A 19,504-nucleotide genomic window follows, 5' to 3' on the forward strand; every position below is an offset into this window, starting at 1 on the left:
GAAGTGGGCAATGTTGCTGGCGTCCTGACGTTCAAACTGTGGGACTGGTTCACAGCGATCGCTTGCTCTGCACACTTGGAAAGCAAGGAGGAAAAGGCAGGGGGGCATCATGACATCACTTTTATTAACCATCAGAAACCACGTTGTTCATTAAAGTTTTACATACAGTACTTATTTTTTTCTTTTTCAAATTGTACAAGTTACGATAAATTTCCAGGATTTATCTCTGGTGTTCGAGACTGTTAGAACTTTGTGTGTGTGTGAGAGACAGAGAGAGAGGGCGGTAGGGTTACAGGGTTATTTCCTGAATGGTTGGGGTTGCAGATTTCAGATTTGATGGTGATTCTTTGACTTGTTAAAGCAGACATCTGAACATTTCTGGAGGGGACGCTAGCGACTTTGGAAGGGTCTCTGTGTGCAGCAAGGAATAAGCAGCAGTACCAGCTGAGGGTCAGGATTTGAGCCAGGTAAAGATAGGAATTATCCTCTCCCTCCAGCCAGGAGTTTTAGGAAAAATATTTGCCATTTTGTTCCAGGTCCGTTAGTGGCTTTCCTCCCCCAGTATATTACTTTCTGCAAAATCGTCTCCAAAGTATGGATGGTTTGTTGGCAGGGTTTTGGGGGGTTGGTTCGTTTGTTTTTTTTACATCCGAACTTGTGACATTTCAAATGCTCACAAAGCCTAATTTTGTCACAACATTTTGAAATTTCAAAAGTTTGGAGGCTCTCTTGCAAGAAAACCGGCCCCTGTTTGGGGTGAAAGTTGGCCCTTTCTTCCTCGAAATTTACAAGGACAAAAAACAGCTCTCAAAGTGCAATGTGTTAGTCACCAGATCGGACCATTTCCCCCAAATTAGAACAAGACACGAGAAACCTTGCAAAGTTGTCAAACGTCCTCATGAATATTTCCCAGGCCCTTATTCAGGGTTTGGAACAAAGGGACTGCTGTATTGGAGACGACTGTCCGGTCCTGGATCTTGTCTCAGATAGGGGCCAGCACCAGAGAAATGTGTATGAAACCTGCAGCAGGCAGATATGGGATAATCTGCCCAAAAGAGAAGGTTCTGCTTTCCAATGCCCCTCTGTGAGAGAATCCTGGCCCTAAAGCACGAGGATTCTATTTCTGCCAAGTTTGGGGCCTCCAGGCAAATATGAAATTCTTCGTATTTTAATTACAGGATCCGTGCACAAATTTTGCCGCACACGGCTGTGTCAAAATTCAAAAGGTCGGAAATACTCCTCGCCAGGAATAAACCATGAAATGCACTTGAACATTAAAAGGAAACGGTTTGCTAGCATAAGGCCCCGATTCTAGATGTTGGTTTTCCAGACAAACAGATTGCAAACAGAGCTGGAGGGAAAATGAAAAAGAAAAAAAAATTGCAAAAAAGTGTTTTGGGGGGGCGTGTCTCGTTTTTTCCTGTCGAAACACCATATGTCAACCAAAAACGTAATAAAAAATGCTGAGCTTTGCAAACCTGCCCCCAGCACCAGAGCTTGAAGAAAAACATAGGAGACAAAGTGTGCAAATGCTGCTGTGATTTTTTGTTGGTGCAAGTCAACCAAAAAGCCCAGTGAAAAGTCAGATTTGGGGAACTGTAAACCAGCAATAGTAACAAACCCTGATAAGAATAGAGAGATGTGGTCTAAGCAAAGGACCGGTGCCCAAATCCTCAAAGGGCGTAAGGTGCACCTTTGAGGTTCTGGGGCTGGGACAGAGAAGCTCCTTATTCTGGGCTCTGCCAATAATGTCTATGACTTTGGGCAACTCACAGGCCCTTCACTGTGCCTCTGTTTCCCCATATGTGAAAAAGTGATAGTGATACTTTCCTACCTCCCAAAAGTGCCAATTCACTAATATTTGCAAAGTGCTCAGACAGTGACATGCACGATAAATATTATTTCATAGATATTGATCTTTTTTTAAAAATGAGTGAAACCTCTTTATAAAAACATTTATTTTAAATATTTCCCTTCAAAATAGGGGGAGGAGTTTAACACACTGGCTAAGGGTAAGAGACTGGTCCATATAGAGGAAAACAAGTTACTCCTGGGAGCAGCTGTGGAGCTGGTCACTGAGTTAAAGCAGTATAGATCTGTGCTTTTAGTCCCTCATTCAGCAAAGCACTAAATCACATGCTTAACTTTAAGCATGTGTATAAGTACTCTTCCTGAACTGGGGCCTGGGGTTTGAAAGACGAATGGTTGACCCCACTAATGACCCTATACGGGTTTACAAACAGCAGTTAACAGGCATGGGTAGGAATTAATTTAGGCCAGAGATTCCTTATATGAAAAGCACCACAGAACCCTTGGCATGAACTGTACAGGGCTTTGCTTTTACCTAGAGCAGGTAGGGAAAACGCCAATCAGTTGCAGCCAGCCAAGTAACTGAGCTGTTAATATTTTCTATTAACCACTTCTGGGTTTTGACCAAAAAAATGGAACCAAAAGCCGAGGGAGCGTGGATTGAAATAATTGGTTTCTGGAAAAACTGTTCTGTTGTTGAAAAGCCAAAATTTTTACTGCACTTTTGTTGCAGGAAAACCGGGACCCATGCGAAAATTTTCCATGAAAACAGGCCCTTTGGTGGGAAAGCCAGTTTTGCAAAAGGTATTTCGACCAGTGCTGCATTGATTACCTCTCCAGGAAGCCCTTAGGGTTTTGATTTATACGCCCCAGGATGAGAAATTACCTTTCCACCATGTGGGGGATTTAACCCTGTAGCTTTACAGTTACAACCTAGAGTCTAGCCTAGGTTCACCCACTAAGTGACACAGGAAGGTGTCTCCACTCTCCAGTGCTTATTATTCCCCACCTGATTCCTGAGGGGCAGCATTTCTGGCACAGTGGACATGGCACAATACTATGAAATGGCAAGTTTGCTACCCTCCCTCCCCGCCCCATCCTGGGCCCGTGGCAGCTGCTGTGCGGTAACTCAGAAGTGCCCCCGCTGTCCCAGCCCAAACACTGTAACAAACCCTGAAAGTGCCGTGGCCCCATTGTGCTAAACACAGAGAGCGGAGCAGGGGAAGGGGGATGTAGATAGAGGATGGGGAGGGGATGGCGAAGGGGGGGCAAATGAAGATAAAAAGAGGTGATGGAGAGAGGGAACGGGATAGCTGGGAAGGGACAAGGGGATCAAATCAGACAGAGCCCATGTTAGTGTGTAGCTCAAGGGGCTCCTCCCATCCCAATTGCCACAGGGTGTCATCAATCTTGGTACTGAGGATATCACCTCAGCCCCCATTGCAACCTGTGTCACCGCCCCGCCCCACCATGACCTCTCTCTCCCACCCGGCGGGTGGCAGCCCTCCATGCACAATCACTGACTGGATCGCAGGGGAAAGCCACCCACCCCCAAACATCCAGGGCAGATCCTGTCCATGGTGACAGTGGCATCACTTCCCTGAAACCAACAAGGCATTTGCAGCTGGGATCTCAGTGGGCACTGGGCAGGGTGCCAGGCGGGTGAGGTCAACTGGCACCTTGCTAAGGATTCCCTGGGTAGAATGCGAGCGTGTGGGTATCATCCGTCCCTCTAAGGGTTAATCTTTGCACACCCCTGCCACACACCCCCATCGGCTCCCACGACTCGGCATATAGTGCACAAGGCTCCGTCTGGGTGAGCGAGTCGACATGGGTGTCATGAGATAAAGTGGCATGGGCTCCGCCCAGCGGGCTACGCAGTGGGATGTGCCCTAGACTCCAAAGTCCACTCTCTTCTCATCACCCCAATGCAGGGGCACCCTGAGCACTAGCAGGAGTGCTGGGTTTGGGTGCTGTGGAAGGGGGGTGGCTGGATCCGACCAGGCCAAAATAGCAACAGATCTGGCTCGATCCATTCCTGCTTCCCAAAGCTGGGCCTTTAATGCGGGAGTGGGACAAAGGAGGCGCTCGACTATGCCCCTAAAGGTCACGGGTTCGAGTCACACCTCTCGAGTTCACCCAGCTGCGCAATGGCTGCCCGATCACACAGGGGAGAGCCGCCAAAGGTGGCTTGCCTGCTGGCCACATCATGCCCTTGCGTCCCGCTGGCTGTGAAACTGACGTGCCTGAACTGCGTCAGCCCCGCCAGCCATCGGCTCCGGGGGCCTTGACTTTGACAAAGGCGGAGTGGCTGGTTGATTTCGCTTGCCAGATACCCCAGAATGGGCTGGATTAGCAGGCTCTGGCCTCAGCCCCTGTGCTGCTGGCCGTGCAAATGCAGGCCCCGCCTATGGCCCTGATCCTGTGGGGTGCTGACCAAACACCGCTGCTGAGGACGGCAGATTTCGACGGGGTTCAAAGCCGTGCTCCTTCCCGAGAATCGTCTGCGCTTCAGCCCTCCGCAAAGCCAGGTTTCCTGGCTGGAGGCAGCCGGGGGACCCTCCTGGCCCCAAACCCATCTGCAACCTCATGGCAAAAGAGCCTTCGCCGGGACACTCAGCAACTTCCTGCTGAGCTCTGAGCCTGAGAGGTGGTGGGACGTGGGAGAGAGGGATGAGGCGGGGGGACCCCTTAGAGATAGCAAGGCCAGGCCAGGCCAAATGCCATGCTGAGCAGCAGACAGCAATCCAAGCACAATACGCCACCGGCCAAAGCCTGGCCTCATGGAAGCCATTGGTCTCAATGGGGGGAGCTCAGGGTGGGTAAAGTTGTCAGGATCGGGCCCTAGTTTACAATGGTGGGGGTGGCACCTGTGACTTGTCAATGGCCAGTTGAAGGCCGGTGGGGCCCAACCCTGCCATCAAAGCCACAGATGCCAAGGCCAGATGGGACCATGGGACCATCTAGTCTGACCTCCTGCATAGCCCAGGCTGGAGACCTGCCCCGAAATAATCCCTAGAGCCGAGCTGTTAGGAAAACATTCCGCCTTGATTTAAAACTTGTCAGTGCTGGAGAATCCACCATGGCCCTTGGTAAATTGTTCCAATGGTTAATTCCCCCCCATTACAAAATTTACACCTTATTCGAATCTGAATTTGTCTAGCTTCAACTCCCGGCCATTGGATCCTGTGAGATCTTCCTCTGCTAGACTGAAGAGCCCATTATTAAATATTTGTTCCCCACGTAGGTACTAAAAGATGGTCATCAAGTCACCCCTGAGCCTTCTCTTGGTTAAGCTAAATAGACTGAGCTCCTTGAGTCTATCGCAAGAAGGCAGGTTTTCTAATCCTTTCATCATTCTCATGGCTCTTCTCTGAACCCTCTCCAATTTATCCACACCCTTCTTGAATTGTGGGCACCAGAACTGGGCCCAGAATCCCAGCCACAGTCGCACCAGTGCCAGATAAAGAGGTAAAATCACCTCTCTGCTCCCACTCGAGATTCCTCTGGTTATGCACCCCAGGACCCCGTTAGCCCTTTTGGCCACACTGGGAATTCGTGTTCAGCTGATTAGCCACCACAACCCCCCAAATCTCTTTTAGAGCCGGTGGGACTTCAGCCGCTTGCAGGATCAGGACCTAGGTTTGCAAGGGAGCCAAGAGGGCAGGAGGAAATCCTGAAGCCCTTCCAAGTCGATTTGCATGAGGAAGCCTGTTGACATCCAAAAGGCTGCTTGCAGGAGCAGACGTGTGGATGCCAGGATCAGGCCCTCCGTCTGTGCCCAATTCTGAGAGGTACTGATGCTGAGCGCCCACCACCCTATCGGTGCTGCAGGAAGCTGCAAGTGCTAGGCAGGTGCTCAGCAGCCCAGCCCAGCTCCCACTGGTGTCGATGGAAGTTTGGCCCAAGTCAGAACTGCAGGATTAGGCCCATTGCTAATAATGCACTTGTGCTCTCACAGCCATTCTTCCCTCCTACACAGCCCACACATCCTGGATTCACCTGCTTTCTGCCTTTTTATGTATCTATTTCCCTATTCCCAGGACACGGCTGGACAGACAGGCAGGAGTCCTGGCCAGCCTCGACTCCAATCAGTCATGCCCATCAGCAGGACATCACACCCCCCTGGGTGTCTGTGGCAAAGCGGTAGAAGTCATAGAATCATAGAATCATAGAATATCAGGGTTGGAAGGGACCCCAGAAGGTCATCTAGTCCAACCCCCTGCTCGAAGCAGGACCAATTCCCAGTTAAATCATCCCAGCCAGGGCTTTGTCAAGCCGGACCTTAAAAACCTCTAAGGAAGGAGATTCCAGGTAACTCCCTAGGTAACGCATTCCAGTGTTTCACCACCCTCCTAGTGAAAAAGTTTTTCCTAATATCCAACCTAAACCTCCCCCACTGCAACTGGAGTCGCTTATTGCACCAGTTGCTTCGGCAAGGAGACAAGGCGGGAGCAAGGCCATGGTGGGGGGTTAAATTAGAAATGGGAGGAGGGAAACAGGGTGGCTTTGGCTCTGCCCAGGGTTCACTGGGCCTCACAGAACCAGATCAAGGGTGGTTTGAATCTGGGTTTTGTCTGATCTGAACTCCCACTGCCCGGGGCGTCAGGAGAAACGCTTCTGAGTCTGCAAAAAGAACAGGAGTACATGTGGCACCTGTGCTCAGAAATGGGCCAGAACCAAAGTGCCACATTCCAATAAGCCTCAGGGTGCGTTTGAAACCCTTTCGTAAAGGCCTGCGCCCCGTGCCCGCTCAATTGAGGGCTGAACCGAAACCTGGGTCTGAATTCGAGAGGGTTCAAAAGCTGGATCTGGATCCCAATTTTATCTCTTGATCCCACCTGTAACTTCCAGTTACTGGGGTACTATTCCGCCAATTTCTCTTCTCTCTGAAAACCCTTTACCCAGTCGTCACAGTAACCCCATGCAAGCTAGAACTGAGAGGGGTGAGACAGGGAAAAGAGTTCAAGTTTTGCTTTTCAGTTTGGTTGCTTCGTGCATTTGATACCAATTTCTGTACAGTCGTTTTCAGGCTGTCCCTGTCCAGGCACTTAGTCAGTTGCGCCTGTTGTTTGCCTCCCTCTTTCAGAGGTTTCCAGAACAACAAGAACAGGAGACTGAAATGGCCAGCGGCACATGGGGTCAATGTCGGGCCTGAAACAATGTTGAACGAGAAACACTCGACCCTGTTCAACCCAAGCCTTGCTGCGGGGGAACTTGGCTTTCTGTCCCTGCAGGGAGTCCCATAGGAAATGCCCAATTTCAATGGTTTGAGCGTTTCGTTGACCCCCCACAATAACTAAAAAGGCTAGCTTTCTGCACCCAAAACCATTGTCAGCCAAAACCTGGAATGTTTTCATCTGGGTCAAAAATGTTCATGGGTGGACAGAGGAAAATTCCCAAGTTGCTTTGAACTCGGGTTGTTTGGAACTGACAAACTTTCCACAGGTGAAAAGAACAGGAGGACTTGTGGCACCTTAGAGACTTAGAGACTAAGGTGCCACACGTCCTCCTTTTCCTTTTGCGGATACAGACTAACACGGCTGCTCCTCGGACACCTTTCCACAGGTGGCATCTCTTTAAGGCAAGGACCAGCCTCAATCTTCTGACACCATCTGAGTGATCTTAAGGGTATTAGAAAAGGTCTTGCTAAAGGCTTAGGTCCAGATATTCCAAGGTATTTAGGTGCCTAACTCCCATTGGCACCAAAATACCTTTGACGGTCTGGGCCTTAATGACTCACCCGCATGCTGTCACTGTTGGTTGACATGGAAATGTTTGGGTCTTGGGCTCTTTTCCCATGTCCCTAGTAGAAAAGCCGTAAAAACATGAGTCACGTTAGTTAACATCCCTGCATAGCCGTGTTTTCTAGCAGCCACATTGTCCAGGCTGGCAGCCGTCCTGGGAGCTGTGTTTATTATCCTGCTTGGCAAGTGGGCATGGACATTGGGGTGTTGGTGTGATACATAAATCGGTGACTATCCATAGTTCGTTTGTTAAGCAGCTGTGTACAGTCTGTAGGGCTCCCCATTAATTTCCCATCTGGGCAAGCTGTCAGTGCTGTATATACCCTGTCAAAAGCCAACGGCCGCTGCTCCAAACACCAGACAACCCTTTTGGGGCTGGGGGGGGATGCAATGATTTCGGTCAGGTCCATCCTTAAAGCTGCTGCTCTGGAACCTGTCTTTGCACCGCTGCAGAAGAGCTGCCAGAGGCCCCCAGGCCCGGCATGTGCGCGGCGCTGGAGAAAGGTGAGAGGGGCTGGGATCCAGGCAAGGGGCTCTCTGAGTCCCACTCTTCTCTGTGCCAAAAGTGCTTGTGTGGGGGGGAGAGAGGGACTGAAAGCACCAACGCCAGCCTGTATGTACAGTCCTCATTATGCTTGAGGTGCCTGCTTCCTCCTTCAACCACACCCCCGCTATGTTGATGGGATTAACAAACCAAGGGAGGGTAGTGCTGACCCCATGTGCAACAGGGACAGATTAAGGCAAGATCAAAGAGACTAGACTCTGAGCCTCCCCCTCCTGCTAGGGGCTCCCCAAACTCCCCCAAGCCACCAAAACAAAGGAGCACAAAGTTCTTTACAGATGGGGAAACTGAGGCACAGAATGGGGACTTGCCCAGAGGCAGATCCAGGAATAGCACCCAGGATATTAGCCCTGGAATAGCCCTGACTCCCATGTCTCTGCTCTAACCACGAGATCACACTGCCTCTCTAATCAACACGCAGGAGTGGGGATCTGCTCTTCCCAAGTCACACCCCGCCCCTGAATATTGTAACATCACAACCCCCCATTATAAAATCCGGGATTGGCTTTAGCTGCCTGGCACTTCCTGTCCCACTTGGCCTCCGTCCAGGTCTGGCTCCACATCCAGGGTACTGGGTAATTTCTGGAGCCTGCAATCAAACAGATCAGACAGCAACCGCGCGGTCTCACTCCGTGGCGCTTTGCTCGGGTGCGAGGATCATTGGCAAACAAAGACAGAATAAAACACATGGTGCCAGCAAAGCTTCCCCCGACCCTCACTCCCCACCCTGGCTCTGATGGCAAGAGACAGAGCATCTGTGTATAAATACTACCTGGCTGGCACCCTGAAGCGGGGCGCATTTGACCCCCGAGCAATCTGAGATGGGGCGAGGCCCACCAGCTGTGCTTTCCCCTGCGTCTCCCCGGGGAACCCCAGTGAGTCGGGCACGTCAGGCAGGGTGTATATGGGACACACAGTCACACGCAAGTCACCTGGGCATTTGTTCGCCGGCCTTTGAGAGTCCACAGGCAAAAGACCAGCCCCAGGTGGGAGACATGGCGCGGGGAACGATTTTGACCCTGGGTTTTAGTTAAAGGCTCGGCTTCTTGCTGGGGATCGGACTGTCTCTCCTCTCCGCCCGCGTGTAAGGCTCAAAGGCAGAGGTCCCCAGCCCATAGCCGCTGGGTAGCTCATGCAGGCTTCCCAGGAGCGGGCCGCTGAAACAGAGCGCGGTGGCAGGGAGCCGGGGTGAGGAAGAGGAGGATGCTAGAGACGGGACCTGCAGGCGGAAGGCTCCAGTCCCCGGAGGGCTGTTTCCACTCCTGCTCAGCCCGGGTGAGGTGGTGCCGGAGGGAGCCCGGCTGGCTCCGTTCCCGGCAGGGCTCCCGATGGGATTCGAGTTCGGAGAGAGCAAGTTGGAAGGGGCCGGCACAGACAAAAGTCTCCCTTGTTCCAGGAGCCGGAGGATGTTACACGTGGCGAAGGATTCGGAGGTGGAGGACGAGCGTTTCTCAGAGTCCCTGCTCTGGTCCTTCTTCTGCTTGGTGCGCCGGTTCTGGAACCAGACTTTCACCTGGGCGGGGGGGGGGAGGCAGACAGAGTGCAGCCGAAGTGGAAAAGAGAGCCAAACAGGGTGATGGAGGAGAGAGGGGAGAGGCAGGATGGGGATAGAGCACGCAACGGGAAGCAGGGAAAGAAGAAAGAGCAAGAAAGGCAGAAGGAAGAGAGGGAAGGAGGGAGAGAAAAGGAGGGAATGGGAAAGGAGAGAGAAAGACACAGCCACAATGTGTTAAACATCCTAGAGCAAATGGATTCACCCACCCAGTCACCTTCCCAGGAGCCAGAGCGACAATGGGGTGCCTCCAGCCACCAGGGGACAGTGAAATCTGGAGCGACAGACCCTCCCTGGCAAACGCTGTGTCCCTTCTGGGGAGAAGATGCCCTGGCTACATGGAGCCCATGGTTCAAGGGAGGGACGTAGCAGATGGAGGGATAAATGGATACAGCAGATCTACTCTCCCCAGGCTGCGTTTGGGCTGCCCACTGGGCTGTGTCCATCGTCCCTTTAGACCCAAGCTCTCTGGGGGAGGGATCCCATGAGCCGCTCCGCACATTTACCCAGAGTGCAATGCAATGGCCTGATAGAAAGAGCGAGAGAGAGCGATGGGGTCAAACCAGACCTCGGAGCAGCCCCAAGCTCTGGTGGATCTGCTTCCAGATCTGGAACCGACCCCTGTAGCTGACCATGTGCCCTGTCACAGGCCATGCCAAGGGATGTGGCAGATTCTCCATCAGGGACTGTCCAAATCAAGATTGTCGTCTCTTTCTAAGACACACTCTAGCTCAACCACAAGATATGGGCTTGAGGAAGGAATCCGGGTGTGGCATTCACTGGCCTGTGTTCAGCAGGTCATAACAGCATCTGCTGACCTTAAAATCTATGAACCAGATCCCCGGTTTGGACTTGGCTGGACTCTGGGGACGTGGAAGCTCTCAGCACATCACCTCCTCTCAGTGAAATAAGGAGCGGGGCTGAGTTAAGGCTCAGTGGGTTACAGATACACCAAAAACAGAGGCTCTTCCTCCAACCCCTGGATGACACTTGCCCTTGGAAATCCCAAGTCTCTGTTTTCCCTCCCAAACCAGGCAGCCCAGCCACCCCAAAGTAACCAGCACCTCCTGCCTCTCTGCTTCTGACCTGTGGCCGACCCTCGGCCTGCTCTGAGCTCCCCGCCTAGACGCCAAAGGGCCGAGGACCCACTTGACTGTGCCCCTGAAAGAGAAGCGCGACAGAGCGAGAGGGGGGTACTGAGATGCCAGGAAGAGAGATGAGATGGAAAGCCAGACAGATAAGGAAGGGGTCTGTATAGGGAGATAGATGAGATGGAAGAGGCAGGGGTATGTGTGGGGACAGACGGATGGATGGACGGACGGACGGATGGACGGACGGACAGTCAAACTGTAGACCTCAACTGCGTGTTTAAATTCTAGCACTGAGAGCAGTGAGCGTCTCACTCACCCATGTCATTGAGGAACCGCGCCAGCAATGACTCGCGTCCTCATAACCTGCAGCCCTCACGCACCCATTGACACCACAGGCCTGCTGCGCTGAGCTGCTGGACCACGGGCAAGGAGCCGGTCTTGGACCCTCCCCCAAGGTAATAGCACAGCAAGTGGCTTAGCAGGCTTGGAGAAAGGCTGGGAGATTTATACGGCAGGAATAGCATCTGCAGTGACACCGGCTAAGGCAGGGGCTCCAGATCCTCATGCTCCTGGGCAGCAGACCAGCTGGGGTCAGGAGGGAAAACCCTCTCCCATGGTATAGCACAGTCTGATGCATGCTGGGGCCTGTAACTTCTATCAAAGCAACATCCATTGGCCACTGTTAGGCAAACCCTGTATACGATACCCTCTGGGCTGAACGGCGCCAGGCTGTGGACAGAGGCTATAACTGCTGGGACAGGACCTCATGAACCGCACTGTGGAGGTCCAAAGCTCACCTGAAGGACCAGCAGGTGGGTGAAGGGCACCCACCTGCTGCCCCTCCTTAGGACCGCCTAATGGCCAGTTTGGAGCTGCACTGAGATCTCTGGGAGAAAAGCGCCTCCTTCTGGCGCCAGCGGCATAATCCCTGGGATTAGCGAGGGGCTAGGGGGGTGGAGAGGGCACGGCAACCTGGGGAGGGGGAAATTCCCCTCGATTCATTGGGATCGGCCCTGGTTCCTGAGTGCCCTTGCCCACAAAGCAAGAGCTTCTTGGAGAATTTCCTTCTCGGGGCAGGGCAGGACCCTCCCCATTTCTAAGCAGCACTGGGGATAAACGGGGGTGGGAACGGGGGGCTCAGGAGACAAACTGAATAGGCCCCAGATACTGAGCCCCTTCTGGCCCCCCAGGCTTGGTTCCTCTGAGTCGGGGCAAGGAGATTCTTTAGTTGGGCTGTGGGGGAGGGCGCATCATGCCCCACACTCTGTCCTTCCTGGGGATAACTAGTGGGTTTCATTTCCCAGGGCTCTCAATCCTGCCCCTCTCGCCAGCGTGAAACCCACAGGGAGCCCAGTCCTGCAAGTTGCTGAGTGTCCGGATACACTCCTGTTGAATTCAGTGGGAGCCCAGCACTGCTTGGGACTGGACAAACTTACAGATAAGGAAGCAAGGGGGTAATTAAAGATCTAAGCAGCTCATTCCTTGCGCCTGGCGATTTACATTCACTGCTCCCATTAATAGCAGGGTGAGTGGATTTAGATCGAAGAAGTGATTTAAATCACCCATTTTAACCCTGATTTAAATCAGCAAACAGGAAACCTTTGTTTCTATTGATCTTTGCATTTGTGCTTTTTAGTTATTTTCCTAAAACCAGGTTTATTCATTGGTTGGTAACCATTAAAACACGACGATTTTAATGAAATAGAGCTTTTATACTGAACGTGGTGCTTCTTTTTGCAAACCAGGAGGATACACCATATCTTGCTATATTTATTAAAGCAGTTATATAACTTAACTTACATGGACTTAGCGTCTTTTTTTTAAAAAAAAAACAAACCTGTTTTTATCCACCCTGATTAATAGGCCAGAGGCAGGGCATGGCCAGGGCTCATAGTAGAGTATATGGTGGAAGGGAAGTGGTTTCTTCCCAAGCCCTGTGTCTGGCTCAGTCATCTCTTTTCCTTCTGTTAGGAGGCAGATTCAGAGGCATGTATCTACATAAGAAGGGCCAGACTGGGTCAGACCAAAGGTCCATCTAGCCCAGAATCCTGTCTCCCGACAGTGGACAGTGCCAGGTGCCCCAGAGGGAATGAACAGAACAGGGAATCAGCAAGTGATCCGTCCCCTGTCGCCCATTCCCAGCTTCTGGCAAACAGAGGCTAGGGACACCATCCCTGCCCAGCCTGGTTATCCGTTCTTTGAACTGGCTAGATGGTGGTTGATGTCCCCTCTACCAAAGAGGGGAAAAAGCCCTGTAGACAACAGGACTGAAAGGGATGCAACCAGAAGCTGGGGTGCCCAAGCTTCCATCAAATGTCACTGTTTAAAAAGGTCTTGTACATTTCAGTGTATAAATACAAAGGTTCCGCGCTCTTTTCTCCGGCAGGGCCAGCCTGGCTCACACAACCCCACAGTAACAAAAGGGCTTGGCTGAGCTAAACTTTCAGTAACGAAGCGACAGCCTTCCATGTGTTCTGACTCTGGATAACCTTCCAGTAGCACGCTGGGTGTGTCTACCCTGCAGCCGCGGGCGAGCTTCCACGCCCAGGTGGACAGACCCATGCCCGCTGGCCTGGGGCTAGCGTCAGCACAAGGCTGGCTGTCCGAGTACAAGCCCGCCTGGTCCCCCGGGTCACAGAATCCTAGAAGATCAGGGCTGGAAGGGACCTCAGGAGGGCATCTCGGCCAACCCCCTGCTCAAAGCAGGACCACGCCCCAATTTTTGCCCCAGATCCCTAAATGGCCCCCTCAAGGATTGAACTCACAACCCTGGGTTTTGCAGGCCAATGCTCAAACCACTGAGCGATCCCTCCCCCCAATGCTCAGGTGGCTAGTCCATGCCACTGCCCGTGCCGCAACGTTTTAGCGCGCTAGGTGGGGCGGAGCTAGTCCTCGTCTGTCTCCCCAGATTGGGAGGCACACTCCCCGCTGCAGTGTAGATCATCCCTCCTTCTGCCCGTTGTTGTGTGTAAACCTTTCAGCCTCAAGCCAGGACCCTGCAACCACCAGCTTGGCGTCACGAGGAAACCCGACCTAAACTGTGCACTTCCCAAGCAGCGCGGCTGAGCTCACCCTACCTTAACAAAGCGGCGCTCTTCAGCAAACTCTTCAACATGTGGCTATTCCTGGCACAGTCCAGGAGCTCATGGGGTGTAGCCAGACTGCAGCTGGCAGGGGGCGAAGGGTCTGCCCAAGCAAAGCCCAGGTTTACTACCCAGGGCTGTGTGCAGACTTTGCCTTTGGGTTTTGCACTGAGCACTGCTCTGAGTTTTCAGTGCAAGGCACACTCTGTCAAGTTTCACCTCCTTTTGTGTCAAGCTACAAACACCTCTTGGGTTTGATGCCAACCCCATCTGCTGGTTCCAGGTTTCCCTGCAAGGTTCACAAGCCTCAGAGAATCCCTTACTGAACTGGGGTCTGAGGTTTGAGATTGCCAACATGGGAAACTGAGGCACAGAGAGAGCCTAAGGCCAGATTTGTAAAAGTACTAGGGCATTGCTGCACACAGTGTCACAACACCTAACCAATTTAAGAGCTTAAAGCTCATTTTTTAAAGAGATTTAAGCCCTTAGGAATCTAAATGGACTGACTGTCAATGAGATTTGAGCTCCTAAATCTCCTTTACAAATCTAGGCCTGAATGACTTACCAAGGAGGCTGTGGTAGAGGTAGGAATTGAACTCACACCTTCAAAGCTGCAGGCTAGCATGCTAACCACTGGCCTGCCCTTTCCCTATGCTCCTACTTTTGTGGTGTTCACCAAACCAGTTTCACTGTGATATAGGGCTTGTAAATCAGTTTGTTGTCAAGGACAATACAAAGGCAAATGCCCTGTTTGTCTAGCTAAGGGGAAGCTCCGTACTGGGCACAGAAGGATCGGCGTTCTATCACTGTAAAGTCCAGAGAGGCCAAGGTGTATACACAGCATAGAGATACCTGTGAAGTCCTCTGGGCCAGGGATTTGTAACACTATAAATAGATTCTTGATTACATGAATGATGTGGGTCAATCAGATCTGAGAAGGATCGGAAGGCACTCCAGGAAAGGTTCACAAAGCCAGGGGAATGGGCAAGCCAGTAGCAGCTGAGATTCTGTATCGACAGGAGCAAAGCAATCCACACAGAACTGACCAGCTGTGTCGCTGGGTTCTAAATTAACTGGAACCCCCGAGGGGAAACACCTGGCTATCGTTGCAAACAGTTCAATGGAGACCTCTGAACAATGTACAAGGTCGCTAAAAAATAACTTGGGAATGATAGGATGGATTCAGAAGAAGATAGTGGGTAACAGCGTAGTTATTATAATGTCAACAGTACTGTCAAAATGGGAAGAAGCTAAGGCTGCAGCAGGAGACCAAAGATGGAAGGCAGTGGGGAAGGGTCTATGCTCCATATGGACAGAGAGACAGAAGAGAGAGAGGATTGTCAAAACTGTGATCAGTGGACAGACAACGCACAAAGAGGGCTCCATTAGACAAGCGGTTTGCTATGAATAATTCACCCACCCCTACAAATTAATAGGATATAAAAAGAATGAGCTATTTAGGGGCAGACTTACAAAAGAGATCCGGAGTCAGAACATCAAGCTCTTGGTACCCACAAGTGGGGTCAGGTTTTAAAAGTGCTCAGAGTCAGCACCCATCATGCACTGGGCCTGTTGACCTGGTTTGACCATCTGGCCACTTCTTTTGGTCCCGTTTTTTGATTAAACGTTTTTTCACAGGAAACAATGCTGTCTCGTCAAAGCAGAAATGTTTCATGGGAAGATCTCAAAATTAACAACGTTTTTGATGGGAAGGTTTCTGAGGTTCAGGGTGAACTCTCTGGTCACCTCCAGAGAGAGAGAGAAAACTGAACCTTTTTGATCCCAACCCAAGACATTTTGACACAATTCTGTTTCGTTGAAATGTCTGAAAGGTTTCGGTTTCATTCCAGCGCAGAACAAAATCAAATCTCTAAACCTCGAAAGTTGTCATGAAACAGAGTCGTCATTCTCTGGGAACTCTAGTGGTGGGAGCCGTGATCTTTTGAAAGCAAAGCCCCATGTGGATAAAAATAATATCTGGCATATGAGTTAGAGTAAAAACTTTACAGGATGTCAGCCCTCATGCCTCAGATAATGCCGCATCTTCTGAAGAGCTAATGTTAGGGTTAGAGCTGGTAGAAGATTTCCATCAACATTTTTTTTTGACATAATGGATATTTCTGTGGGAAAAAATGTCCATTTTTGTCAAAAATTTGCTGAAAACACCAAATAGACTTTTTTTTCCCAATTTTTGGCTACTGAAAATCAAAACTTTTCTGTTTTAACCCCCAAATGCTCCATTTTCAATGGCAATGATTCTCAGCATTTTGAGTTTTTCAATGAAAACCTGCCAAATTTCAGAGATAATTTTTGATGGAAACAAACGTAACAATTGGTTTGGGTTTTGGTTTCATGGGACTTGGATGTTTTTCAAAAAGCTCGTCTCTAAGGATTATTGTGGGGAAGTTCTCTGGCCTGTGTTGTACAGGAGGTCAGACTCGATGACTCCAATCTATGACTCCATGAATATTTCACAGGGGAAAAAATCATTTCCCAGTCAACTCTAGCTCGTAAGAAACTTCCCCCATCAGCATATGACTTCATAACTGTCCAGAATGAAAGGGCTTCATCTCAGCTGGCTGGTGCTGGTCAGTGCTGGAGACAGATTACTGAACCAGATGGACCCCTGATCTGATCTGGTGCGGAAATGTCTATGTTTCAATCAAGCAGAACCCACTTCTGATCTCCTAGATTGCTCCGAGCCTTGAGCAGCCTCTATGGGCTTCAGATGAAACTTCCCAAATAAAGAGCATATGCCCCTCTCGGAATCAGCGCTTCATCCCTCACCAAAGGCTCTCATTGCATCCCCAAACACAGCACATACTCAGGCATGACACTTGTCCCTGACTTTATAATCTTTGTTCCATCAACATCAACTCAGACTAATCCCTACAGAACTCAGTCCCTGCAATCCAGGCAACCACCCTGTAGCAATTCTTTAAAAAGGGATATTGTTCTGAATCAGCTATAACCCTCGAGCAAAAGCCCATGGAAAATTCCAGCTCAGACTTTGCCATGCACAAGGTCTGGGCTGGTAAATGGTGCTTACATGCCAAGGTGATTGGAGATGCGGAAATAGATTTTTTCACACAAATATTTAAGTCACGGCTACACAGAGGTCTAGATCTGCAAGATATTGGGCAGAGAGCCGTGTGTGTGGAAGGCCCTGGGTCCATGCGACGGGTGGATGGATGGTTCAGTAGAAGAGGAAGGATGGTCCATTGGTTAGGATACTAGTTTGGCTCTTGGGAGACCTAGCTGAATTCCCGGCTCCACCGTAGACTTTCTGCATGACCTTGGGCTTAGTCTCAGTTAGTCTCAGTCTTAGTCTCAGTCTCAGTTAGTCTCAGTTTTCTCCTCTGTACAATGGGGATAATTGCACGGTGGGGCTGCAGTGAGGATCAGTACATTAAAGAGTGGGAGCTGCTCAGATACGATGATAAGGGGGCCAGATAAGTTTTGATACACTGCTTCAAGAATCTCATTTCTCCTGAACCCGTGGATAACTACAGAGCCAGCGGAATGCACAGCGAGCTCTACGTGACTTTGCACAGAGTAAACAGCTCGCTAACATCTGGCACTTTCTCAAAAAGAATCAGCTGTTCGGAAGAGGAATAAAAGGTTTCCTGAAAAGCGAATAATTCCAGTGCACTCAGTGCCGTTGAGATGAGAAAAACATTTGCCCAGCATCAGGTCAGATTTGTCATTAATGCTACTGAAAAGAAAAATTCTGTTTCCAAGGCATGTCTTGCCATTAAAGGTACACGCTTAAAAGACACAGAGATACAAATCTCCTTCTTGTTATGGGTTCAGAGGGGTGGATGGTGCGAAGCATTCATGGCAGAGCTGTAGCCGTTAAGGTAGGGACTGGAACACGGCACAGTGTTTTTCCAAGGAAGACGTAGCACACCGTAGCTAAGGAAATGGTATGGAATTCAAAGGCAAAACTTGTTTCATAGTCAAGCTCTAAAATATCCATATAAAGACAACAAACTCTGACAATTGCTTTTAAAAATCGTACCTCTTTAGGGGAACTGGGCCAATAATTTTCTACAAAGTAAATGCACATAAACCACCTGGAAACCTGCTTACTTATGCAGTTAGTTAAAAAGATGTTTACTGGTAACTGCCAATGGAAAGTGTAGACATAGCCAGGAGAATTCTTGGATGTCAGAGAACACTTAGGATTTAGGGAAGAAGAACACGATTTTAAAGTCTGCATTCTGATCCTGGTTAAACTTCAATGAAGCATCTCTAGATTTGCACCCAAACAGACAAACCAGTAACTCTAACCCACCAAGAAAAAAATCCAGCAGGTGAAGTAAGAGTTGAATTTAGTAATACCGAGGAGAGCTACTGAAAAGGTAAAACCCATATATTGGTGTAATTCTACAGCTGCAGATGAAAAGCCAGATCCAGTCTGGATGTGCATTTCTCCATGCAATTTAAATAAAATATGCCTGTTATCTGAGGCAAGCCATGGAAGCCGGGTCTGGTGCTTAAGGCACTGAATGGGGAATCGGGAGTGTTCAGCTGCCAGGTCTTCCACTTGGAAGTCAGCTCCCCATCTGTGAAACAGGGATTGTAGCTCCCTTTGCCTGTCATGTCTGCTGAGAATATATGCTCTGCGGGGTGGGAACTGCTCCTTGCTGAGTATCTATTAATATCTACCTGGGGAACAAATATGTAACAACGGGCTCTTCAATCTAGCAGAGAAAGGTCTGACATGATCCAATGGCTGGAAGCCGAAGCTGGACAAATTCAGACTGGATATAAAGGGGTACATTTTTAACAGTGAGAGTAATTAACCATTGGAACAATTTACCCAGGGCTGTGGCGGATTCTCCATCACTGGCAATTTTAAAATCAAGACAGGCTGTTTTTCGAAAAGCTCTGCACTAGGAATGAATTCAGGGCAGTTCTCCGGCCTGTGTTATACAGGAGGTCAGTCTAAATGATCACAGTGGTCCCTTCTGGTCTTGGCTTCTATGAATCTGTACAGGGCCTGGCACAGTGGGCCTCTGATCCCCCTTGCTGCTTCCAAGTGCTGCTGTAATACAAAAAATAATACTGATACCATCAGGTAAGATCTCAGAAGCAAAAGCGTTCCCAGTTCCCGCTGTGGGACGAGTGCTGTGGCATGCAAAGTTAGACAACTCGTGTTCCGAGTCAGGGGCCTGAGATAATGCCCCATTTGGCCATTCTGGCCATATCTGCAGCTGGGGTGACACAACTCCTTTGCCTTGCGGGGAGTTGGACTGATTCACCCCTGCTGAGGATCGGGCCCATCTAAGTTGGAGTGAATCCTATCCCATGCAAAGCACCAAGCTGGAAGAGACCCTACCTGTAGGCCCACACTCAGTGTTGTCATGGGCAGCCTCTCCTCTGCTACCAGACTGTTCTCCTGTAGCAAATTTCCAAAGGCACAGGGGGAAGTTAATTGACCCCCGACAATGACTTTCACTGAATACCGCCCCCCAGCTCTGTTCTATCGCCCTGTTCCTGAAGCCACTTGGGGGGAAGCACTGAGACAACACTGTCCCAGAGGTCGACAATACCTAGGTGTCACCCATCTCTGTATTTTGCTCACTTCTGAGGCCAGGACCACTCTCACCCAGCTGTCTCAGGGCTTAGCCCCAGGGCTCCATGTGGGCTTGTAC

At 50.3% G+C, this 19,504-nt stretch overlaps 1 protein-coding gene across 1 annotated transcript in view; it reads right to left on the bottom strand.

Moving 5' to 3' along the window:
- Positions 1 to 114: 114 nt before the first annotated feature.
- VAX2 (ventral anterior homeobox 2) overlaps positions 115 to 19,504 on the bottom strand; it is a 62,006-nt gene continuing 42,616 nt past the window's right edge. The window contains exon 3 of the mRNA XM_073343056.2: positions 115 to 9,631. Within this exon, the coding sequence (XP_073199157.1) occupies positions 9,149 to 9,631 (483 nt within the window). The 3' untranslated portion in view covers positions 115 to 9,148. The remainder of the gene's footprint in view (positions 9,632 to 19,504) is intronic.

Source organism: Lepidochelys kempii, chromosome 4, assembly GCF_965140285.1.
Source record: "Lepidochelys kempii isolate rLepKem1 chromosome 4, rLepKem1.hap1, whole genome shotgun sequence".
In the NCBI taxonomy this organism is placed as follows: Eukaryota; Metazoa; Chordata; order Testudines; family Cheloniidae; genus Lepidochelys; species Lepidochelys kempii.